At 44.2% G+C, this 26,415-nt stretch overlaps 1 protein-coding gene across 1 annotated transcript in view; it reads left to right on the forward strand.

The window, feature by feature from the left end:
• The first annotated feature begins 927 nt into the window (after nt 1-927).
• The window catches only part of kcnd1 (potassium voltage-gated channel, Shal-related subfamily, member 1), a 68,847-nt gene continuing 43,359 nt past the window's right edge, over nt 928-26,415 (forward strand). Inside the window, exons 1-3 of the mRNA XM_078288178.1 lie at nt 928-1,083; nt 4,170-4,415; nt 6,392-7,104. Of these exons, the coding sequence (XP_078144304.1) occupies nt 928-1,083; nt 4,170-4,415; nt 6,392-7,104 (1,115 nt within the window). The remainder of the gene's footprint in view (nt 1,084-4,169; nt 4,416-6,391; nt 7,105-26,415) is intronic.

Below are 26,415 nucleotides of genomic sequence, written 5' to 3' on the forward strand. Positions count from 1 at the left end.
CTGCGGCGCTGCAACAAATCTGTCTTCAGAGGGAGAGAGGGAGGGCGAGCGAGCTAGAGACAGAGAGAGAGAGAGAGAGAGAGAGCAGCGAAGGCCAGATAGACTTGTTTAACACTTTCCTTCTCAGATTTTTTAATTTTTTTATCTTTGATTGAAGTGTTGTGAACCCCAAAGCCATAAAGCTGCAGCCATCCATCTGTCACTGTGAGAGCAATATCAGATAAACAGTTTATTATTGTGACTGTCAGATAGACCCTGCTGCTGTCGGGCCGCCCGGCGCTCCGCAGCAACATGCTTCACGCTGCGAGGACTCTGTAGAAGTAGCTTCGCATCATTCAGGACTGATGACTGAAAACTGAAAGTGCTTCGTCTCGTCGGAAACATATTCTCCTCCTCTTGCTGCCTGTAGACGGAAAAAGGAATATTCCTGCCCGCTGTTAAGAGTTTGTTGGTCTGCAGACGTTTCGATCCCCCCCGCCCTCACCCCCCTCACCCCCCCCGCTCCTGAGCGTCCCGGAGGAGAGGGAGTTGGACGCCGCCGGCCCGACAGGAAGTCTGCAGATCAGATGCATCGCTTTCCCACGGCTTTCCGGCGTTTTCCATGGCCTGACATCTAGCTGCCGTCAGACCTCCCGCCCCCCCCCGCCCTCTCCTCCCCCTCGCCTCCCCCTCCTCCCTCTCCAAGATGTCCGACCCCCTGCTCTCTCGCTGCCCCGACCGGGCGAGGAAGTCAGGGCGGGGAAAGTGAGCAGGTGAGCGCTAACCGCCTGCTGGGACGACCTGGACCATCAGGAGACGAGTGACCCGGCGGCGCTCTGCCCTGCTCTGAAAAGCCCTTGAGCAAGGCACCAACCCCACGTTTCATCCGCCCCGCCCTCCTCCAGGAATCAAACCTCCCTCTCTAAAGGTTGGAACTGCTGATCCAAGATGGCGGCTGGCGTTGCAACATGGCTGCCGTTCGCACGTGCGGCGGCGGTGGGCTGGCTGCCGTTAGCCAAGAAGACGATGCCCAAACCTCCGGTTGACAAATCCTCCAGATCTGACGAGATCCTGTTCGTTAACGTCAGCGGCCTCAGGTTCCAGGTGGGTCCTGCTGCAGCTGGTTGTTATGTCAGAGATAACGCACAGCGAGCCGCTCAGTGTCGCAAAATCAACGCCAACAGGATGAATCAAGAAGCGGAGCGTCTTATTACACAGCTACTTACCAAACACATTAATCATTTGACACAAAATATTGATTTTTTTATTTTGTAAGCTAAAGTAATTTTCTAGCTTCCGCCAAAAGAAACTAGTCCAGCAGGATTGGAGTACGTATTTTTGCCACAAAGTGGCACTAGCTAATTTGATCAGAAATCAACAAAATCTCCCAGACTTCTTGACTGCGGAGTGATACGATCAGATGTGAAATAGCGATCTGTTGTTGAGGTGTTGTGGGTCTAATTGAACCAAATCTATCTGATGGGAGGAGCAGTAGATACAGACCGGCTCTCACCTCACGTTCCTCTAACGTTCAAGTGAAGTTTCAAGAGCTTTCAGGTGATTTTAACCACTATCTGGCGGCCATCTTGGAGGTCCTCAGCTCTGTGAACAGCTGACTGTGTTTCTGTCGTCTCAACAGAATTGAACAGACGGTTAATTTCTGTCTGTTTCTGACTGAACTGATCATTTCATCACTGATCCATCTGATTGATTTAGTGTTTAGATAATGTCAGCTTGTTAGCTAGCTAACCATAGTATCTGGTCAGCTAACATCACTGTCTTGTTGTTAACACATCTGATTAGCACACTAGCTAACGTATCTAGTAGCGGCTAGCGTTAGCATGTTCACATTAACATCAGTGTGTTTGCCGGCTAGTTAGCTAGCTAACAGTTTGTTCAGGTTAACTGAGCTGACTCTTCTCAAGCTACAACTCAGAGTGTTTTGGAGTAGAGACTAGGGCTAAAGACAAGACAGTTTACTGTGTCACAGTAACCAAATCCACCTTATCACACTATTCACTTTTACTGAGAACGTTACTGTAGGGTGACCACATTTTCAAACCCCCAAACCGGGACCCTTAAGTGTACCGCACATTCATGCACGCGCATATGTAGCTATGCGCTTAAGCACGGACCATAGGCGTTTTCATCAGGATGGGGGACAGTTATTTCAGCGCTTAGCACACCTAGTGACTGCACCTTTCAACACCATGGACAGAGCCTCAGCAAACGAAAAATGATGTTTTGTCTCCAAAAATCCACCAAAACATTCAGACGTGTGGTGCATTGTTTATGTTTTTTGACTGGGTTAGGTAATAATGAGGGGGACAGAACATGATAAACGTCTATGTAAGCGCTGAAAACAAGTATAATACTATTATTATTATTTTAATTGTGGTGAAACCGGGACCATTTGGTAGTGAATGTTGAAAACCGGGACATTTTAGTGTTTTACAGATATTTGTCGGGACTTGGGACACCCATCTTGAAACCGGGACAATCCCGGACAAACCGGGACGTCTGGTCACTGTACGTTACTGAATGGATCTACAGCCACACCACAACAAGCTGCATCAGCTGCTCTCTGTTTCTAGCTGCTTGCTACAGATTTATGTGGTGTTCATTTGCTCCTCGTAAGCTTCTACTTCCGAGATCGGAAGTTGTAAATACGTCTAATAATGCAGGCAAGTGGCACAGAGCTACTTTGTGCTGCGATGGCAGAATGAAGAGGAGAACATCCATGTTGGGCATGTAACTGATGTTTTATTTCCGAGAAAATTTTTATTTAGGTCCCATATGGTGTAAAACAGGATTCCCCTCTCCTCTGTGATGATAAAGGAGTTGGATGTGTATCTAAACATGGTGAAAGTATCAAAACTAAATCCACACAATCCATATTAGAAAAGCGAGCCTCTAAACGAGCCGTTTGGACTTCCGTAACTTTGCGGCGTCACAAAGGTTCGCTCATTATCATTTCTGTAAGAAATAATAGACTAACAAAGTGTTTTTTTCAAAGCGGTCGAGCGGTCGTCATCGTTTATTACCGGAGAGTTTTCCCTACCTGTAGCCGCCGGGCCGCGGCGTCTCACGTTTCACTCTCGAAACGGTTAGCCAATCGGAACGGAGGGTCGTTAATATTAATGAGCCTTAAAGACACGGAGACAGAAACGGCCTGTTCTTGGTAAGGCTCAGAGAGATGCTGGAAAATGAACGTGGAGAAATGGATTGAAAGTGTTTTTGGTTCATGACACCACACACACAGCTTTGAATGGACCTCAAGACACAAAATAAAACTCTGGACAGTGAGAATATGGACCTTTAAGTACAAGTTAAACAAAGAGTGAAAGTAGACACATAGCCTACTAGTTATTTATATGGGATGACAAAATAACATCTAGCAATAAAATACATTGTTTCCATCAGTTATTGACATGCTTACTTTCGCTCTGCCTCCTAAATGTCACTTCTTGGCAACTCGTACAGAAACTTCCAGCTTCCCCAGTCGTATTTACCGCTGTGTTGGTTAGTTCCTCACAATTACGGCAGGCAGGATTAGACATTTTTCCTGCAAATTCTCCAATGGGCCTCCATGATTGTGCTAGCCATGGTTGCTAGGAGATTTGTGACGCAACTGCAAAGTCTCTATTGACTTTACAATAATTCACACGGCGGCCATTTTGAACACTCAGGGTGGGAAACTGGAAGAGCAAGTTCAGCCAGCTCTGTCCTACCAATATGCATCGTAAAAACATTTAGGGTTAGGGTTAGATTTGCCAGATTTGCCACTGAAAAACATATTATAAACAAATGGATCTCAAGAGGGATATAGATTCACATTTTAATACATTTGGCCTATTATTGCAAGCTACCAGAGTCTAGCCTTAACTAGAAAGTTAGCTAACTTCCCTGCTAAATCCAAGCAGGTGTTGTGGTTGTTGTTTCTGAGATTGCTAGCTCATTTGGTAACTGTTCGGTCTGTCTGAAGTCGTCACTTACGTGTTGGAGTAAAGCTATCTTTTTCTAGCCGACCAATCTTACGGGTAGAGTTTCCCATCCGGAGTGTTCAAAATGGCCGTCGTGTGAATAAGGTCAATTGGTGCTCAGCCTGGTTTAATAGTACCATGGACAGTTAGATCAGATCCTCAAATGTGAAAAATCATTTTCTAATTCCATTCTATTCTATTCTCCAGACATGGAAAAACACTCTAGACCGTTACCCAGACACCCTGCTGGGCTCTTCAGAGAAGGAGTTTTTCTACAACGAGGACACGCAGGAATACTTCTTCGACCGAGACCCCGAGATGTTCCGGCACATCCTGAACTTCTACCGCACCGGGAAGCTGCACTACCCGCGGCACGAGTGCATCCAGGCCTTCGACGAGGAGCTGGCCTTCTACGGCATCGTACCGGAGATCATCGGAGACTGCTGCATGGAGGTAGAGATTCAGTTTTATCTGTGATAGTCCACTGATTCACCAAAGAGAAGTTCTTCTGGCTCCCCGGTGGCTTGTACCATTAAGGCTCAATCCTAATCGCAGCGGTGCGGGTTTGAATCTGGCCTTTTGCTGCATGTCATCGCCTCTCTCTGCCTTGTCTTTCCTGTCTCTCTCACTACTGTGACTGTCTAGTAAGGCAGGAATGCCTAAAGAATAATCTAGAAAAGAAGAGAGGATCTCTTTTCTCTTGCCCCCTTCCTCCTCCACAGGGAGGTTAGAGGTCAGAGGTCAGGGTCTGGAGCTGCTCAGGATTCAATGTCTTGCTCACTTCAGCAGACGACTGCACCACTGTAAAAAAGAGATTTGATCGAGGGTCACAAAATGCGAACAGCCCAGAAATTACCGTTAGCCAGTTAGCATTTTGTGCTGCTAGATCAAATCTGGTTGGTTTGTTTCAAAGATTAAAACTTTATTTATAGCAAGATTTTCTAAAATGTTTATGGAGAAAATTAATGGGAAATCTGGAGCTCAGGTCATTTAAAAAAAGGGGGGTAGGTACATTTCAGCTCTATTGGTGCGTTTCATTGGAAGTCGGAGGTCGATAGTTCCGAGTTGGAATTACCGACTTCCGATCTAAATGCGTATCAGTGCGTCTGCTCCGGAAAACATGGACGCAACAGCCTTTGCCCGTTAACGTTAACGTTAGCTATTGATGCTCTAGTAATACTAGCAAAGACTTCTATCTACTAACAAAGTCAACTGAATGACGTTACATATGGAAACTACAAAGTTGTTACATGTTTTCCTAACACAAAAACTACATATCAAGTAAAATCAAGTTTTATTAAGTACAGATTGATGCTGTGACGTCAGCTGTGTTTATGTCGGAGAACTCGGGCAGAATGAATCTTGCCCGAATTTCCGACTTGAACGACCGCTCTGTTGCACTTTTCTGTGTTGGAAGTCGTTTTTTCTCCGAGTGCAGTGGAATGCAGCATATTATCTGGGTGCTGTGACCTTTGACCTCCTTAGTCTTGGTTGCTTGTAGCGTTGGTGATTTAGGAATTGAAGCCTATTCAATCTCTGTGGAGAAGAGCATCAGCTACATGACTAACATGTAAAAATGTAAAGGGATCTGAGAGGGATTACTAACCAAACCGCATTATCAAACCCAAACCCAAACTCATTAAGACACCAGTGCTAAGCCGGCTGAAACACAAAACAGCCCCAATGCAATTTGATTTAGCTTTTTGTTTTATTATTACTGTTTTTGGCAGGTTTTGTACCCCTGTTTTTATGACTGATTTGTCTTACGATTCTCATAAACAAGTAATTTCTCACTCTTCTTTTCCCTCCTCACCCACTGAACCACAAATCACCCCTAAAGCACTTTTGGGGGTGATTAACTTTTTATATTAGTATTGTCTTTCGAGGCAAATCCTGTATCCTTGTTTTTCTAACTGATTTGTCTCATGACTCTCCTAAGTAATTGCTCTATGTTTCGCCTCCATCCTGCTCTTTCCCCTTCGATTTGGGGGAGACTTGATAATTTCACAGTCATGTATTATAATTTTTGGATTTCTTTCTTCACTCGCTCAGTGCTTCCCCTACGATTTCCCATTAGGAGGAGTTTGAATCGTTTTTACTTTATTTCCCTCGTTATTTTATGGAACTTATTGTTGTTCTACTGTTTTATGAATCTGTTATGCAGCCAAGTTTTGTCTTAGCTTTTGTCTTAGCCTCTTGGGTTTGTTATAATCTCTTCTGCACAAATTAGTCATTTGCATTTCTTTCTTCTGTGTTTTTTATCACCATATTTTATAGCTGTTTTTATCACTTTGCGTCAATGCTTTACCACTCCGCAAATAAATTAAACGAATCAGTGTTTTCTTTCAATGGTAACTTGTCTTCAAACGCATAGAGTAAATGAGCGATCTTGTATTTTTCTCTCTCCATCCCTCCGTCTCTCCTTGAAGGAATACCGCGACAGGAAAAAGGAGAACCAGGAGCGCTTGGCGGAGGACACGGAGGCCAGCGAGGCGACGGACGCGCCCCTCCCTCCGGACAGCACCTCCAGGGAGCGTCTGTGGCGAGCCTTCGAGAACCCGCACACCTCCACCATGGCGCTGGTCTTCTACTACGTCACGGGCTTCTTCATCGCCGTCTCCGTCATCGCCAACGTGGTGGAGACCGTCCCCTGCCGGCCGCCCAAGGGCAGCGTCAAAGACCTTCCCTGCGGGGAGAAATACTCACTGGCCTTCTTCTGCATGGACACGGCCTGCGTGCTCATCTTCACCTTCGAGTACCTGATGCGCCTGTTCGCCGCGCCCAGCCGCTGCAAGTTCATGCGCTCGGTGATGTCGGTGATCGACGTGGTGGCCATCATGCCCTACTACATCGGCCTGGTGATGCCCGAGAACGAGGACGTGAGCGGGGCGTTCGTCACCCTCCGAGTTTTCCGGGTCTTCCGGATCTTCAAGTTCTCGCGTCACTCGCAGGGTTTGAGGATTTTGGGGTACACGCTGAAGAGCTGCGCCTCCGAGCTGGGCTTCCTGCTCTTCTCCCTCACCATGGCCATCATCATCTTCGCCACCGTCATGTTCTACGCCGAGAAGGGCACCAAGGGCTCCAGCTTCACCTCCATCCCGGCCTCCTTCTGGTACACCATCGTCACCATGACAACGCTAGGGTGAGTTGACATTTAACATATATTTATGTTGCGTGTTCGCTGCTGTTGGGATCATCACCATGGAAACGCCAGGGTGAATCAGTCAGAGTTTTTGCTGTATTTTCTGTTGATAATTGTGTAGTTGACACGATCGTCACCGTGAGGGTGAGTCAGCATATTTTTACTTTGCGTGTTCGTTGATGGCAAGTGTGAAGTTACGATTGTCACCATGACAACACAAGGGTGAGTTGGCATTTGAACTTGTTGCTTTGTGTGTCGCTGTTGAGCGTGGTGTTGTCACTATCATCACCATGACAACACTAGGTTGAATGAGTCGGAATTTTACCTTTATTTTTACATTGCTGTATTTCCTGTTGATGAGCTCCTGATACTATCGTCACCATGACAACTACAACTCTACGTCAGACTTTTAGTTTTAGTTTTTACTTTCACTTTGCTGTTGTTGACTGTTGTTGCGCTGATCACCTTTACAACACCAGATTATGTCGCTATTTGAACTTGTTACTTTGTGTGTCGCTGTTGATGAGTATATTGTTGCTATAATCTTCACCATGACATGTTGCTATGATTGTCACCATGACAACTTTTATTTTGTGTTGCTGTTGACGACTGTATTGTTGTTCCAACTGTCACCATGACAACGCCGGGGTGAGTGGAGTCACCATTTGAAATTTTTACTGTGTCTTTGCTGTGGATGTGTGTTGTTCATCACCCCGACAACTGACAACTGAGTGACGGTGTTACAGTTGTAACCATAACGATGCTACGGGTAGTGTGCTGGTCTTTGATGAGTGTTGTTGCTATGATTGTCACCATGACAACACTAGAGTGAGACTGCATTTGAACTTGTTACTTTATTAGTTGCCGTCATGTTGTGGTGTTGCTACAGTTATCACCGTGACAAACATGCTGATGAGCTGAGTCGGCATGTAACTTTTTGCTTTGTGTCTTCACTGGTGACAAGTGTGTTGTTGGCACCACTGACTGTCACCATGACAACGCTGGGGTGGACAGACATTTAATATAGTTTTTATTTTGCTGGTGATGAGTGTACTGCTATTAATATCATCACCATGGCAACACCATATGGTGAATTGACATTTAACATATTTTTTACTCTGCTAGTGATGAGTGTATTGCTGTTAATATCATCACCATGGCAACGCTTCAGCAGTTCAGCAGATTTTTTCCTGTGTGTTCCTATCAAGTGTGTTGCTGTTATCTTATGTTTTTGTTTGTGATGATGCTGCATTTATTTTTGGAGCTGTTAAAGCTTTTTATGTTTTCTCATCTACCAGTTTTTAATCATTTTATGTTTTCCTAGCTCTCTAACATCAATTTAACTCTGAGTATGAAGTCTGACTTTTCAGTGGAGAGTTTTAGTGTCCCGTGGTCTAAATATTGTTTCAGAGAATTTCATTGGTTTTTAAGGAGAGTTTAGTTTTAGTGTGAATCAGTTTAAAATATCATTAGTATTGGTTTCAGTGGGGAGTTTCAGTGTCTCATATTTTCCACTGCACCATGAAAAGGGTAAACTGTGATATACTTTCATTTGTCTTCTGTCTCTTCTACCGTTCTGCATATTTATAATGTCTAGAACTGCTTAGACCAGCTCCCTCACACAGCCAGTTACTGTAAGTGTGTGTGTGTGTGTGTGTCTGTGTGTGTGTGTGTGTGTATGGAAAAGTACAGTATGTGTGTATGTTCCTCCCACTCGTTGCTTCTCAAGTACGGTGGTGTATCTTCACCCTTCTGCTGCCCACACACTTACTGCTTACTGCTGCCATGTGGATAGGAGTGTGTGTGTGTGTGCGTGTGTGTGGGTGTGTGTGTGTGCGTGTCTGCGTGTGTGTGTGTGTGCGTGTGTGAGAGAGAGAGGGAGGGAGAATGGTCATGTCTTCACCCTGCAGCTCTTCAGTACAACAGAGCCATTATCTCCCGTTTAAAGACCCTTTAGCAACATCAGAGAGCGAGAGAGGGGAAAGAGAGAGAGAGAGAGAATGAGTCAGCCATAACTTCCCACCATGCTACACACACACACACACACACACACACACACACACACACACACACTCCTCCCTATACTACACAGGTGGTAAAGAGTTACACTGGCCAAACTCCTACCTGTCTGTGAATGGAGAGAGAGAGAGAGATAGAGAGACTCAGTGTGTGTGTGTGTGTGTGCGTGTGTGTGAGATAAGGTGAGTTCAATAGGTGTGAATGAGAGAGAGACTGTGAATGAGTCAAACAGCACAATACAGTACAGCACTGATCCTACAGCAGTGCAGCTGAATGAAGCCTGCAGATCTGACACCAGTTTGGAGGCTTTTATTTTGAAGGATCATTGACTCCTCCTCCTCCTCCTCGCCTACTCTTTCGTCTCCTCTCCTCTTTCGTCTCCTTCCTTTTCCTCCCTCTGTGCTTTCTCCTTCTCCTCTCAACTCTTTCTCTTCCCTCTTTTCCTCTCCTCATTTTATCTCATCCAATTTTCCTTTCTTCCTTTCTTCTCATCACATTCTCTCCTCCTTTCATCTGCTCTCCTCACCTCCCTTTTCCTCCCTCCTTTCTCCTTTCTCCCTATCTCAACTCTTTCTTTTGTCTTCTCCTCCTCACCTCTCCTCACTCCTTTCTCCTCTTGTTCTTTCATCTCCTTGCCTCCATTTTCCTCACTCATTCCTCTCCTCTCCTCTTCCTCCTCCTCTCCTCTCTTCCTCCTCCTCTCCTCTCCTCCTCCTCCTCCTCCTCTCCCTCCTCCTCCTCCCAGTCTTCAGGTCCATTAGAGTTATCAGCAGGGAGAGTCTGGCCTCTAAATGGATTCTCCAGACGGCAAAACACAGCCCAGGCTTTTACCTCCCTCCCCTCCTCCTCCTCCTCTCTCTCTTTCTCTCTCTCTCTCTCTCTCTCTCTCTCTCTCTCTCTCCTCCACTCTCTGCTGCTCTCGGTTACCCCCTGCTTCTCTATTTGTCCTAGCAAGGCGATGCAGGCAGTATATCTCCATTTCTATCTCCTATCTCTATTTCCGTTTGTCCTTCTCACCTCTCCTCTCTTTGCTGCTTTCGTTTGCTCACTTTGTTTTGCTGCTGCATCTCTTCTCTCCTCCTCTCTCCTCCTCCTCCTCCTCTCTCCTCCTCTTCCACCTCTTCTCTCCTCCTCCTCCTCCTCTCCTCCTCTCTCCTCCTCTCTCCTCCTCCTCCTCTCTCCTCCTCTTCCACCTCCTCTTCCTCCTCTCTCCTCCTCCTCCTCTCTCCTCCTCCTCTCCTCCTCTCTCCTCCACCTCCTCTCTCCTCCTCCTCCTCTCTCCTCCTCTTCCACCTCCTCTTCCTCCTCTCTCCTCCTGCTTTTGTGTAACACTGGAAAAATCTGGTTTGTAGAGAAAGTGAATCTAAAAAAATGGCATTTTGAATTCTGAGATTCACTCAAGTTTACTCTTCTCATGAAGTCCACTGATAAGGTGAATTCAGGTAGAAGCTGTCATCACTTATTGATTTCCCTTATTGATTTCCCTTATTGAATCTATACTGATCACAGAGGAGGAGATGTAGGTAAGAGAAGCAGACGAGTTGGAGAAACTGACTGACCTGTCTAACTCACTGACCTGTCTTACTCACTGACCTGTCTAACTCACTGACCTGTCTTACTCACTGACCTGTCTAACTCACTGACTTGTCTTACTCACTGACCTGTCTAACTCACTGACCTGTCTTACTCACTGACCTGTCTTACTCACTGACCTGTCTAACTCACTGACCTGTCTTACTCACTGACCTGTCTTACTCACTGACCTGTCTAACTCACTGACTTGTCTAACTCACTGACCTGTCTTACTCACTGACCTGTCTTACTCACTGACCTGTCTAACTCACTGACTTGTCTTACTCACTGACTTGTCTAACTCACTGACCTGTCTTACTCACTGACCTGTCTTACTCACTGACTTGTCTTACTCACTGACCTGTCTTACTCACTGACCTGTCTTACTGACCTGTCTTACTCACTGACCTGTCTTACTCACTGACCTGTCTTACTGACCTGTCTTACTCACTGACCTGTCTTACTGACCTGTCTTACTCACTGACCTGTCTAACTCACTGACCTGTCTTGACTGACCTGTCTTACTCACTGACCTGTCTAACTCACTGACTTGTCTAACTCACTGACCTGTCTTACTCACTGACCTGTCTAACTTACTGACCTGTCTTACTCACTGACCTGTCTAACTTACTGACCTGTCTAACTCACTGACCTGTCTTACTCACTGACCTGTCTAACTCACTGACCTGTCTTACTCACTGACCTGTCTAACTCACTGACCTGTCTCGACTGACCTGTCTTACTCACTGACCTGTCTAACTCACTGACCTGTCTAACTCACTGACCTGTCTTACTCACTGACCTGTCTTACTCACTGACTTGTCTAACTCACTGACCTGTCTAACTCACTGACCTGTCTAATTTACTGACCTGTCTAACTCACTGACCTGTCTAACTCACTGACCTGTCTCGACTGACCTGTCTTACTCACTGACTTGTCTAACTCACCGACCTGTCTTACTCACTGACCTGTCTTACTAACTGACCTGTCTAACTCACTTAACTGTCTAACTCACTTAACTGTCTAACTGACTGACCTGTCTAACAACCTGTCTTACTCACTGACCTGTCTAACAACCTGTCTAACTCACTGACCTGTCTTACTGACCTGTCTAACTCACTGACCTGTCTTACTGACCTGTATAACTCACTTAACTGTCTAACTGACTGACCTGTCTAACAACCTGTCTCACTCACTGACCTGTCTTACTCACTGACCTGTCTAACAACCTGTCTCACTCACTGACCTGTCTAACTTAGGTATTCTTATAATTTCAGCTGCTTACAGGAAGCCCACACAGTTTCTCCAGGAACTGCTTTTCTAGTTTTTCTCATGTAATTGATCAGTATTGTTTTATGTTAATTTATTCTTCATTCAAAGGCAGTAATGGATCCCAGACTTTTCCCACCGTTGAATAAGGAGGCGTTTCCCTACCCCGGGATCCAGTGGAGAGTTTCAGTGTCCCAGGACGGTCTAAATGTTTCAGAGGCTTTTCCACCCTGACAAGAAGAAAACTCTGGAGGAAACTCTGAATACTCAGGATTATTTTGGGCATGAAAATGGACAAATTTAAAGATATTGAATAACTGCAGACAATATGAGCTACTTCAGTCTAAAAATATCAGTATCGCTATCAGCCTTCAAAAACCCTTATCAGCTTAAACTCCTTTGCCTTCCTACTGGGTTTCCTCTCCTCCTTTCCTCTTCCTCTTCTCTCCCTTTCTCCATTTCACTTTTTCCTTATCTTGATTACCCCCCCATCATCATCACATATCCTCTCTTTCTCTTCTTTTCCTTCTCTTTATCCCTCTCTGCTCTTCATATCTTCCTTCCCCCTCTCACTGTTTCTCCTCTTCTTCCTCCTCTCTTCCTCTCACTCCTCCAGTTTCTTCTTCTCTTGCTCAAACCCTTCACCTCTCCCTCTCATCTTCTCTTCCATCCTCTTCCTCCTTTCCATCTCTCACTTCTCCACTTATTCTGCTTTTGCTTTTCTGCAGCCCAAACTGGTAATTTGTTTCTCTTTGTTCTGTTTTCTTTTTTTTTTTTATCATTGTATTTCATCATGTGGTTTTTATTGCTTCACTTCAATGTTTTACTGCTGTGCAAATAAACTAAAACTCTAATCATAAACCTATTGCAACCCCTCTAGAAGCAATATAAGAGGGGAAATAATCTGCTGGAGCTCATTCAGATTGCTTCTGCCAGGAAAACATGCAGACTGTTTGGCCGGACGTCTTTGGGGTTTAGATAATCTATGTTTTCCTTTAGGTGGTCAGAAAAACCTTTAAATGGACTAATTAATAGTTTACTATGCAGAGGAAACCTGACATCCATCTATTGAGAAGCTAAACGACGGATTTTCTCTCGACTGGCAGCTGGATAGTAGAGAATAAAAACTATATTTAAAGACATATATCAACTTCCATTTGGTGTCTGCTTTGACCCAAACATCCAAACATCAGATCGTTCCTACGTTTGTTCTGTAGAAACTAGCGGCGAACACAGAGACGACGGTCCGACCGAAACAAAGATAAAACAGAGAAAGCCTGGTGGAGCGTTGGGATGACTGGAGGTTTCCAGATCAGTTTCTTATTGAATTTATCCTGTAGAGTCTGTTTCTTCTGTTTTCTATCAAGCAGCTCCGTTATGAGCAAAGCTTCCTGTTCTTCTGCCTCGCCGCCATGTTGACGCTCAGAACAAACCAACACACACACATCTATCAGCAATAATTCTCTGATAGTCTGTTTTCTGATCGATCAGTATGGCTGCCGCCTTAGTGCCTTGCTCTTTCCATTGAGCTATACAAGACCCTATGTGAGGATTAATATTAGCAAACTATAGTCTTAGATTATGAGCTACAGTCAATAGTATTGGGAAAGTTAGCCACGTTGGTCTTTTTACAACCTAGGTATTGAGACAGAGCTAAAGATGATGTTTTTAAGTATGCTATTAGGACAGAGAGCTAAAGTATTGGGACAGTTAGCTAAAGTTGTTCTTTTTTACCCTAAATGTTAGCTAAAGTTGTATCTTCAAAGTCTAAGTATTGGGACAGTTAGCTAAAGTTGTTCTTTTTTACCCTAAATGTTAGCTAAAGTTGTATTTTCAAAGTCTAAGTATTGGGACAGTTAGCTAAAGTTGGTCTTTTTTACCCTAAATGACAGTTAGTTTCAAAGTCTAAGTATTGGGACAGTTAGCTAAAGTTGGTCTTTTTTACCCTAAATGACAGTTAGTTTCAAAGTCTAAGTATTGGGACAGTTAGCTAAAGTTGGTCTTTTTCAAAGCCTTATCATTGGGACAGTTAGCCAAAGATGATCTTTTTAAAAGCCTAAATGTTGAGTCAATTAGCTAATTTGATGATTTTAATGCCTAAGTATTGGGACAGTTAGGTAAAGTTGGTCTTTTGGAAGCAGTGAAATAAAGTTCTTTTTTTACCCTACATACAGGGACAGTTAGCTAAAGTTAGCGTTAGCCTACGTTTTGGGACAGAGAAGTTGAACTTATTGCATTGAGACTGCAGGTTAAAGCGGCACTTTATTTATTGTCACTGTTTAACACGGTTTAACACTGATAATAAAAATACACAATCTGCTCTTTTTCCTCATCTGCATAATATTCATAAGAAATACATATCACACAAGAATGAGTCAGGAGCAAAAACAGAGACCAACTTTAGTTCCCTGCCTCTATACTTTGGCTATAGAGTGAGTTTTTGCTGTAGAGCACTTTACCATAGACATTATTTATAAGTAGGAGAGGGGAAGCAGCCATTTCCTCAGAGGAGCAGGATGTATAGTGCCGGAGAGAGGAGCAGCAGGCGGCCTTATAAAACAGCCTGGATGGAATTATAGACCATCTCAACACACAGCGCACACTGTTAATGTTTTAATAGGCAGAGGGAGGGCGAGAGAGGGAGGGCGAGAGAGGGAGAGACATACAGGGAGAGAGAGAGCGAGGGTAGAACAGGGGGAGAGATAGTGAGGGAGAAACAGAAATATACAGAGAGAGAGAGAGAGGGAGTGGTAGAGAGAGGAAGAAGATAAGATGGAGAGAGAGAGGGTTAGGAGGAGAGGAGGCGAAGGTGAAAGATCGAGAGATAAAGGGAAGGAGAGAGAGAGAGTCACAGCTAGAGATGAGGAGACTTCATGGTCTATCTCCTCCATTTCCTGTTGTAGAACCAGCCTGCCGACAGACTGGAACACAAAATGGCCGCCGTGCCGCTGTGCAGCTCTGACGGCGAAGCCCCACCGAGCGCCATCCGCCAAGCGGCCGGTCCCGCCTCCATTCATTTTCTATGAGAAGCGAGCGGTGCGCTGTGCAGTGCATGCTGGGATGGCTTGCGGTGCGAACCAAGCACGCCACGGGCCGAATGGGGGCGGGACAAAAAGCTGAAATCCGGTTAACTTCATGCGGTGTTCGCCATGCGAGAAGCGCTTCATGTGGCTAAAGAAGATGATATTGATCGCATCATGCTTCTAGAGGCTTTCAGCCACGTTCTGATCACCAGGAAGCAACGTTAGCTATCCAATCATGTCGTCTGCAGCCTCTGGTTTCAAAGCAAGAGAGAAACCTGTTAAACCTCCCTACCTGTTTCACACAAAAGGGGAAGAGAAAGCAAAGGAAACGGACGACCAATCAGAATTGAGCAAAGCAACTTTTTCAGTAGCCTGTTAGCAACATGCTAACACATCTAAGGCCCCGTGTCCACGAGAGACCTGTGAAAAAAGCGCCGGTGCTGTTTTTTCATTATTTCCTATGGAAAAGCGACGCTTACAGCGCCAAAGATCCAAAACAGGAACCTCACCTCTCGTTAGCGCTGAGCGCCGTGAGGCTGGACCTGTTCTCAAGTTGAAACTATTTCAACTTTGTCTGAAGCACCGCTCATCAATGTCACATCAGAGTTCTACCAACCAATGAGGATGAAGCGGGGGCGGGACCAAGAGCCGGCATCCTGCCGTTTTGTAGCTAACGTTAGCTAGGCTAACATTTATCATAGCAACAACACCCGGACACGTCGTCTCAGCTCCCCGCTCCAGCTCAGCTGATGCTGCCACAGCGCTCAGCACCAGCGCTACAAGCTGCAGCTGAACTGTTGGCTGACATCAGCAGCCAATCATGTCCCAACCTGATCATTTGTCCCACCCATCACTGCAGCACCATTGGTGCCACAGCTGTCAGTCATCTAGCTCAAATCAGCCACTGAACAGTAGCACGATAATGTGGCAACATCACATCGTTTATGGACAACTGCACAGTCCAGCCTTATGGGCAACATCACATCCTGAATAGGCAGCTTCTCAGCCTTAATGGGCAACTACACCTGTTTAAAGGGCGGGTTCAGCGATTTTAAAAGCCTTTCCTATTAAAGACTAATCAAGCCCCTCTTAGACTGAGCCAGAGGTTTTTACATCAGAGCGTTTCTGTGAGATCAGCAGCCACCTGCTATCTGTTAGCAATGCTAGCACAAGTCAGTGGGGTATGGAACCAGAACATATCACTTGAAAGCCATTCCATACACTTCCACAGCTCAAAGCACTTGAATCGGATTTTGAAAGCAATGGTTTCATACCCCATTGACTTTCAGTAGCATTGCTAACAAATGCTAACAGGAGGCAGGTGCTGATTTCTCAGAGACAAAAACTTTGATGTAAAAATGTTCTGAATGTGATGATCGTGATCATGGTTAGTGAGCAATAGGATCGGCCTCTAAAATCACTGAACCTTCCCTTTAATGAGCAACTTTTTCAGACAATCTAGTTGATGTGAGCTGGTAACTAGATGTTGCCTGGCATTACATCAGCCTTACTGCCAAGACGCCTTTAAGCAAGGCACCGAACTCCTGACTGCTGCTGGGCAGCTGGGCTAAAAGGAATGAGTAGCTCTGTGTGTGTGTGTGTGTGTGTGTGTGTGCGTGTGTGTGTGTGTGTGTGTGTAGGGAACAGGGGGAAGTTTAAAAAAAGACAAATTTCATTTACCTTGCATAAGATGAATTAATCTTCCTCTCTCTCTCTCTTTTTAATGTGGACAGCCTGGAAGCAAACCAGTATTTCTCCTTGACTCACCTCGAGAGAGAGAGAGAGAGAGAGAGAGAGAGAGAGAGAGGGAGAGAGAGAGAGAGAGATAAAGTAACAGAGGAGTAAGACAAGAAGAGAAAGAGGTAGAGAAAAAGTGAGAGAGGAAACCAGAGAGATAAAGTGTAGAAGCTGTAGCCTTGGGCAGAGCAGGTCATGTGATCAGAAGGTCGTGGTTCTGCTGATCTATGCGACTCTACATCTACACTCTCTCCTTGGCTGGACTGTAGTGAGAACCACACCGCAGATCCATAATCGTAGAAATCCACTGTCTTCCTCGGTCAGGAGGTTCCTGAGGGCCGCAGCGTGAAACCGATCAATAATCTTCGATCGATATTGCCTTGGCAGCGGTGCTGTAATGAGTCGCTGATCTATGCTGCTGTACGTCTATGCGGGGTCTTTGGCTGGAGTTTAACGGTGTGGAGCGGATCTATAACTCCAGATCTTTGCTGTCTGCTTGGCAGCAGAGCTGCTGTGGCACTGGAGCGTGAAGTGGGTCTGGCTATAACAAGTGGCATATCTATAATTCTGGGTCTATGATGTGTGTGTGTGTGTGCGTGCGTGTGTGTGTGTGTGTGTGTCAGGGGAAAATGTACCTTTACATCAGCATGTCTTAAAATGCGAGTAAATTGCTCTGAACAAGATTAAAAGTGATTCTCTCCCTTCCCTTCACTTCTCTGTTCATGATCATTTCAGAGTCTCAGGAATATTTGCTCCATCTATTCTCTGGGTGCTGTGACCTTTGACCTCCTCACTGTCGGTTGCTTGTAATGTTAATCTAGGAACTGAAGTTCATGTTACTGTTGACATCAGACTCAGACTCGAGTCAGTTTTAATTGCTTGAGTCTTGACTTGCTGCTTGAAGAGAAGACTTGAGACTGGACTTGACTTGGGTTCTGGTGACTTGGGACTTGACTCTGACTTGTACTTTGATGACTTGAAAAGGTTTCTAAAGTCTTGACTTGAGATCTTGTGTTTGTGTAAATGACTCAGATTGAAAGTGATGAGATTTGTTCCAGCGGACGACTGAATTTAAATTCTGTTTTCTGAATTTGTATGGAATGATTGAATTTATTGAAGTTGAAACTGATTATAGAAATCAAACTCATGATGCTCTTACCAAGTTTTTATCCTATTAAAACCATATTGCATTGAAAAGTCCTAGATATTTTGTTTTCTTTAAGGTATTAAATTGATACTGGACTCTTGATTTGTTCTGACTTGACTTGCTGTTCTACATTTAGACTTGAGACTTGACTTGAGACTTGCGCCTCAAGACTTGGGACTGACTTGGGACTCGAGCAGAGTTGATTTGGTCACACCTCTGGTTGACATCATTAGAAGAGAGTCAGCTCAATGACTAGAATGTAACTATAAGAGTAGACCTAACCTAACTTAACTTCCCCCCCAGGGCATGATGGGAGTTTGAGTCCGAACAGACCTTCTCTGCCGACTCCTCTTACATCACACTGTATGTTATGTAACAGGTCACATTAGTATAATATAATGTCATGTGGTTAAAAGCTGCATCCGGGCTTCTGTTAGGCCAGAACATGACATTTACCACAGCTAAGGTCATTATATAATATGCTAATTGTCATAGTATGGTAATTATGATAGTGTGGTAATATGGTAATACACACTGCAAGAAATATCCATCACATAAGGTATTGAGTCTGACAGGAAACATCCACCCTAAAACAGCTGTTGGTGATGTTCTTTTCATCTCTGTCTCCATTCAGTAGTTTGCTGTGTTTTTCTTCTTGGTGGATAACCGGCCAATCGTAGACGAGGTGACGTCACCTCCAGATGTTTCCAGCAGCTACAGTGGAGTTTGATATGAGAAAATGTTTCAGGATGTAAAACATCAGCGGTAAACGTCAGGTTTTGGTGTCAGTCCCTCAGAATCAAAGAGCGAGGGCTTCTTTCTAGAGCCGCCATTTTGCACCGAGAGACGTTCAACAATCATACAGGGAGAGATCCATCGTAGAAGAGGAGAGAGACCAGTTTCTCCACCACAGGAGCAGGAGAGAGACCAGCATGCACTGCAGCAGAGAGACAGGTTGGGGTCTGAGGAAGGAGGATGACTGAAACAGCTGCTCTCTTGCTTTTCCCATCGGTGTCATTATCACTCTCCTCACCTACATGTAAAATCCCACAGCTGAAATGCTCAGGCACGTTCAGGCACACTCTCTGGGGGTTTCCAAAAGGCATTCTGGGAAATGTAGGAAATAAGTGTAAATTAAGTAAGGGCCGACTCTCACTTTCTCTTGACTGGAAAAACTCGCTCTTTTGCCGTTACTATTGCTATCACTCTCTCCACCTACATGTATAACATGGAACGAGTTCAGACACGTTCTCTACGGGTCGTTGAAAGGCATTCTGGGAAATGTAGGAAATCACTAACTGCAGTAGAAGTAGACGAGGCAGGGTGAGAGAAAGTGGGTTCACCAAAACAGCAAATTTCAATACTTCATCATTCATTTCAACACCAGTGAAGAAACCTGCTATTCAAAGTAGTAAATTCCACTTCTTTCTAACTCAACTTACTTCAAGACAGAGTCACAAAATTCTGCTAGATAAATACAGTATACTATTATATCATATTAACATAAATTACTTCTTCTGTTGGACATTTTTTTGCAGCGCCTGCTCCTCAGAAGCTTCTAGCTGCAAGTCAGTGACCTTTTTAGCCGCCATGCTAACATTCAGTCTGCTGTCTGTATGAAGAGCAGTCTGCTAGCCAAACACAGATTAGCAGTTTCCTCTGCTGCTTCAGATGAACAACTGATTCAGAACAACAAATACAGAGAGAAATAGAAAATATTTTAATCTTTATTCATCCAGGGGAAAACTGACTGAGCTCCATATTCTTTTCCAGCTTCACATTCATACAGTTTCAACCACAGAACTTGAATGGACAGAACAGTCCTTCCATTGATTACCATGGTAATTTGGCTAGTACAGCATAAAATGGTGATGATGGAATTATAAGTGTTAGTTGCTATGGCGACAACACAGTCTGGACATTAAGGTGTAAAGTCTGTCACACTGTGAGAACTGAGCAGATGAGTCTGTTAGCAAACTGTCAGAACTGAACTGGAAGCTAACGTTAGCGACGAGGCTAACGTAGCTTCATCACAGACTGTACTTCTCTCTCTAGCTCTTCTAGTCAACATTAGCATGTTAGCAATCCATGGCAGCAAGGAGACAGAGAAGCTGCTTTGGTTCTTGCTGTAAAACCTCTCAGCTCAGTGACTTGCTGCGAGTCTCTTTATACAGAAGCTAGTCCAACGGGTCACAGCAAGATGGCCGCCGCTCCGACCGTCCAGGAACGTTTATTTGACTGGGAATGACTGTTCTATCTGTTCCAGTTCTGTGAGTTCAACACATTCACACTGGGAGCCGACCAGCACAACCAGTCTGATACTGGTGACCACATTCACACCAACATCTGTCTTCCTGCCAGAAGCTCATTAGAGTTCAGTAAAGCAGCGTCATGTCGGTGTGAGATCAGGACGCGTCTTTAAATTTGTAAACAACTAGTTTGTTTAGCAGTATGGTTATTGATTGATTGATTTGTTGATTTATTTCAATCATGTAGCCTACTGTTACACAAACAAACAAATATACAACCAAATTTGCATGAAAAATGAAATAGGCCTATACAAGTTTGTTATTTTTATACTCGTAATAATAATAATAATAATAAGAAAAATAAGAATAGTAATAGTTATATTATACTTTCAGACAGTTTGATGACTTTACCTTTTTTTTCACTTGAAAGTCTGCTCCAGTGTGTCTGCTGCCTCATGTTGAACCTTCCCTCTGTGGCGCTAATCAGCTAAGCTAATCCTCCCATTGAGTTGAACGGGTGAAGAGAAGAACAACATGACATTGATGTGTTCTGAAGCCAAATGTAGCCAGAGGACACACACACACACACCCTACACACTCCCTGCATTGTCTCTCAGGAAGCACACACTCCATCTGCTTGGCATTATATAAAATACACACACACACACACACACACACACACACACACACACACACACACACTGCCCTTCAACAAGCACTGCCAGGAATTTATTACAAAATGTAATTAAGGATTTGATTCTTTACATTTTCCCCTGACACACACACACAAGAACACACACACACACACACACACACACACACAGAACACATACTGTCCTTCAACATGCCAAGAATGTGATTTATCATGTACAATGCAATTAGGATTTTCTTGTTTCTTCACAAATTCCCCTGACACACACTAATACACATACACACATGCTAACACACACACACACACACACACTCTCATACACACACACACACACACGCACACACACAAAGACTAGATGCAGAATGGGGTTTTCTAAAAAGCTGTAGTACTAATACTGGATAGATGGGGGCGGTTGTTACCATGGTTACCACTGTAGTACTGATACAGCATGGAGGCAGGATGCTGGACTGTGTATCATGGCAACCACTAATACAGGATGGGTGGGGCCGTTACCATGGTTACCGTGGTTACAGGTGTGTTAGGGTGGTCAGGTGATGATTTAATCAGATTAAAGAATAATTTCATGTGTCATGACAGATGGTGACGTTCAGACAGATGGTCCGTCACACACACGCACACACACACACACACACACACACACACACACACACACACAGAAACACATGGAGACCATCAGAGGATTTCCACCTCGGGCGACTTTCCCTGAGGCCTTATATCCCCAGAGAGAGAGAGAGAGAGAGAGAGAGAGAGAGAGAGAGAGAGTCAGAGAGAGAGAGAGGACTAAACAGAAAAAGAGAAAGCCCAGATTAACTCACCTGACGAACAGAGAGAGAGGCGATATAACAGGAGCTCTATTCTATTCTATTCTATTCTATTCTATTCTATTTTGTTCTGTTCTGTTCTGTTCTGTTCTGTACAGATTAAGTCCTGGTGTTTTCAGGCTGGTCGGTCTTGTCCAGTATCTTCCAGTATGTTTGACTGGTCATACTGCGAGTCTGTGTGTGTGTGTGTGTGTGTGTGTGTGCTCGCCCTTTGGTTTAACCTCCACAGAGACTGGTGTGTGTGTGTGTGTGTGTGTGTTCATTCCAAATCAAGCGCACATCAACTGCTTGAAATATTCCAAACCATATTGACTTTGATTTAAATACAGTGTACACAGAGGTGAATTGTGTTTGACATCAGTTTGAGTGCGTGTGCGTGTATGTGTGTGTGCGTGTGTGTGTGTGAGAGAGAGAGAGAGTGAGTGTGTGTGTGTGTGCCCTTGTGGATCAGTGTTGCCAGGTTCAGCAGTGCTCCAGGAGTCTGACCTGGTTAATTGGTGCTGACACTTTACAAGACAGTTAAACAGTGCAGGACTGACACAGTAGAGGAAGATGGAGTGTAACAGGAGCTCACACACTGTAACACACACTGTAACACACACTGCAGACAAATACACACACTGTAACACACACTGCAGACAAACACACACACTGTAACACACACTGCAGACAAATACACACACTGTAACACACACTGCAGACAAATACACACACTGTAACACACACTGCAGATAAACACACAGTGTAACACACACTGCAGACCAAACACACTGTAAGACAGCAGACTAAACATTCACACACCACAATATACATCAGAGACAAACAGCTGTTCAGGGTGGCAGAGTTCACAGAGCTGCTAACAGCGCTGGAATAGTTTGTCACAGTGTTGACAGCAGCAGCATTAACATAGTTAGTAACAGCATTACTAATAACAGCATTACCATAGTTAGTAACAGCATTACCATAGTTAGTAACAGTGTTACCATAGTTAGTAACAGCGTTACCATAGTTAGTAACAGCATTACTAATAACAGCATTACCATAGTTAGTAACAGCATTACCATAGTTAGTAACAGCATTACCATAGTTAGTAACAGCATTACTAATAACAGCATTACCATAGTTAGTAACAGCATTACCATAGTTAGTAACAGCATTACCATAGTTAGTAACAGCATTACTAATAACAGCATTACCATAGTTAGTAACAGCATTACCATAGTTAGTAACAGCATTACCATAGTTAGTAACAGCATTACCATAGTTAGTAACAGCGTTACCATAGTTAGTAACAGCATTACCATAGTTAGTAACAGCATTACTAATAACAGCATTACCATAGTTAGTAACAGCATTACTAATAACAGCATTACCATAGTTAGTAACAGCATTACCATAGTTAGTAACAGCATTACTAATAACAGCATTACCATAGTTAGTAACAGCATTACCATAGTTAGTAACAGCATTACCATAGTTAGTAACAGCATTACTAATAACAGCATTACCATAGTTAGTAACAGCATTACCATAGTTAGTAACAGCATTACTAATAACAGCATTACCATAGTTAGTAACAGCATTACCATAGTTAGTAACAGCGTTACCATAGTTAGTAACAGCGTTACCATAGTTAGTAACAGCATTACCATAGTTAGTAACAGCATTACCATAGTTAGTAACAGCATTACCATAGTTAGTAACAGCATTGTATTAACTGATAGCAGCATTGACATAGTTGGTAACAGCATTGACGGTTGATAGCAGTGTTGGTGTAGTTGGTAGTAGTGTTGGTGTAGTTGGTAGTAGTGTTGGTGTAGTTGGTGGTAGTGTTGGTGTAGTTGATGGTATTTGGTAGTAGTGTCGGTGTACTTGGTGGTACTTGGTAGTAGTGTCGGTGTACTTGGTGGTAGTTGGTAGTAGTGTCGGTGTACTTGGTGGTACTTGGTAGTAGTGTCGATGTACTTGGTGGTACTTGGTAGTAGTGTCGGTGTACTTGGTGGTACTTGGTAGTAGTGTCGGTGTACTTGGTGGTAGCTGGTAGTAGTGTCGGTGTACTTGGTGGTACTTGGTAGTAGTGTCGATGTACTTGGTGGTACTTGGTAGTAGTGTCGATGTACTTGGTGGTACTTGGTAGTAGTGTCGGTGTACTTGGTGGTACTTGGTAGTAGTGTCGGTGTACTTGGTGGTACTTGGTAGTAGTGTCGGTGTACTTGGTGGTACTTGGTAGTAGTGTCGATGTACTTGGTGGTACTTGGTAGTAGTGTCGATGTACTTGGTGGTACTTGGTAGTAGTGTCGGTGTACTTGGTGGTACTTGGAAGTAGTGTCGGTGTACTTGGTGGTAGCTGGTAGTAGTGTCGATGTACTTGGTGGTACTTGGTAGTAGTGTCGATGTACTTGGTGGTACTTGGTAGTAGTGTCGATGTACTTGATGGTATTTGGTAGTAGTGTCGGTGTACTTGGTGGTACTTGGTAGTAGTGTCGATGTACTTGGTGGTACTTGGTAGTAGTGTCGATGTACTTGATGGTATTTGGTAGTAGTGTCGGTGTACTTGGTGGTACTTGGTAGTAGTGTCGATGTACTTGGTGGTACTTGGTAGTAGTGTTACCATAGTCAAAGATGTTTAGGATCCAGGTTGATAATCTGATGCTACATGACAGATGAGGAGAACACAGCTAGATTAACAGATAGTCTGAATATTTTGTGTCCACGTGCAGATCGGTGCGTCTTTCCTTCCAGCAGTGTGTTACCTGCAGACTGAAGTGTTCGGTTCTCCTGTTCGGTTCTCCTGTTCGGTTCTCCTGTTCGGTTCTCCTTGTGTTCTAAAACAGTTCTTTTCTGGATACTGCTGTTACCCAGATTTCCCTCCTAGTGATAATAAAGGACTTGGACTTGGACTTGACAATAAATTAAACACAACTCAACTTGAGTGTTATTTAAATACAATGTATACAGAGATGATTTTGGTTTGTCATCTGAATGTGTGTGTGTGTGTGTGTGTGTGTGTGTGTGTGTGTGTGTGTGTGTGTATGACCTGAAAGTGTTGAGACTTCCATGTTTCCAGATTTGCAGGTTGTCCTGTTTCAGCTGCAGCAGGTTTGCTCCAACTGCTGCTGAACTGTGAGGACTGGCCTAAAACACACTGGAGCTGTGTGTGTGTGTGTGCGTGTGTGTGTGTGTGTGTGTGTGTGTGTGTGTGTGTGTGTGTGTGTATGTGCGCGCGGGGCACTTTATGTGTGGTGTGTGTCTATTTCTGCAACTCCGTGTCTTCATCTGTATTTTTGTGACTGTGTGTGTCTGAGGTGTGTGTGTGTGTGTGTGTGTCTGAGGTGTGTGTGTGTGTGTGTGTGTGTGTGTGTGTGTCCTACTTTGCCAGATGATTGGTCGGTCTGCAGGGAACATCTATCTGTCCACACCTAGCCTCCTTCTCTCCTCCATGCCTCCTTCCTTCTCTCCTCCTTCCCTCCTTCCTTCTCTCCTCCTTCCCTCCTTCTCCTACTCCTCTCCTCTCAACTTCCTCCTCTCTGTCTCCTCCTTCCCTCCCTCCTTCTCTTCCTCCTCCCTTCTTCTCTGCCTTTTTGTCTTTTTCTCCTCAGACTTTATTGTCAAAGGATATCTTTTACATGTATGATGCATTTCAATCAAATACATATTTCTACAACACAAAAAGCATAAACATAGTAAAATAATATATTATATTATAAAATAATATTCATACCACTCTGTTCATACTGTTGATACTGTTAATACTGTTCATACTGTATATACACCATACTGCATATACTATATATATTATATACATCTTGCATATTCATATATCTTGCATACTCATATCCACTGTTCATACTGTATATATCTTAACACATTCATACTACCCTTACAGCTTATTCTATTTATATATCATACATATGTACATTACATTGCACTGCACTTTTACTGCTTCTTTTGCACTTCTGGTTAGATGCTAAACTGCATTTCGTTGTCTTAGTACTTGTACTCTGTGCAATGACAATAAAGTTGAATCTAATCTAATCTAAATAAATATGCAAATTAAACAATTCTAACGAGCCTGTACTTAAAAAATATACTAAAAACATTCTCAGTCAGATAAGACTGAAAGATGTTGTGTACAAATCAAATACGACAGACTGGTTTCTACTTTCTCTTTTCTTCCTCCCCTGTTCTCTCCTTTCCCTCCTTCTTCTCCTCTCATCTCCTCTCATCTTCCTTTCCTCCTCTTCCTCCCTCCTCTCTTTTCATCAACACCTCCTTTCCCTCCCTCCTCCTTCTCTTCCCTCCTTCCCATCTCCTCCTTCCCTCCTTCTTCTCCTCCTACTCTCTTTCTGTCACCCTCCTTTCCTCCTCTTCCCTCCTCCTCTCCTTCCTCCCTCTCTCTCTCTCTCTCTCTTTCTCTTCGTCTTCCTCTTTCTCTCTAAGGAATGGTCAGACAGAGCACAGCTGCAGCAATTAGGGTCAAGAGAGAGAGACAGAGAGAGAGGGGGAGAGAGAGAGAGAGACAGAGAGAGAGAGAGAGAGACAGAGAGAGAGAGAGAGAGAGACAGAGAGAGAGAGACAGAAAGAGAGAGAGAGAGACAGAGAGAGAGAGAGAGAGACAGAGAGAGAGAGGGAGAGACAGAGAGAGAGAGACAGAAAGAGAGAGACAGAGAGAGAGAGAGGGAGAGACAGAGAGAGAGAGACAGAAAGAGAGAGACAGAGAGAGAGGGGGGAGAGAATGTGAGAGAGAGGGAGAGAGAGAGAGGCACAGATAAACAAAACAAAAGAGGAGGAGGGAGAGAC

The sequence above is a fragment of the Centroberyx gerrardi genome, chromosome 14, assembly GCF_048128805.1.
Source record: "Centroberyx gerrardi isolate f3 chromosome 14, fCenGer3.hap1.cur.20231027, whole genome shotgun sequence".
NCBI classification, from domain to species: domain Eukaryota; kingdom Metazoa; phylum Chordata; class Actinopteri; order Beryciformes; family Berycidae; genus Centroberyx; species Centroberyx gerrardi.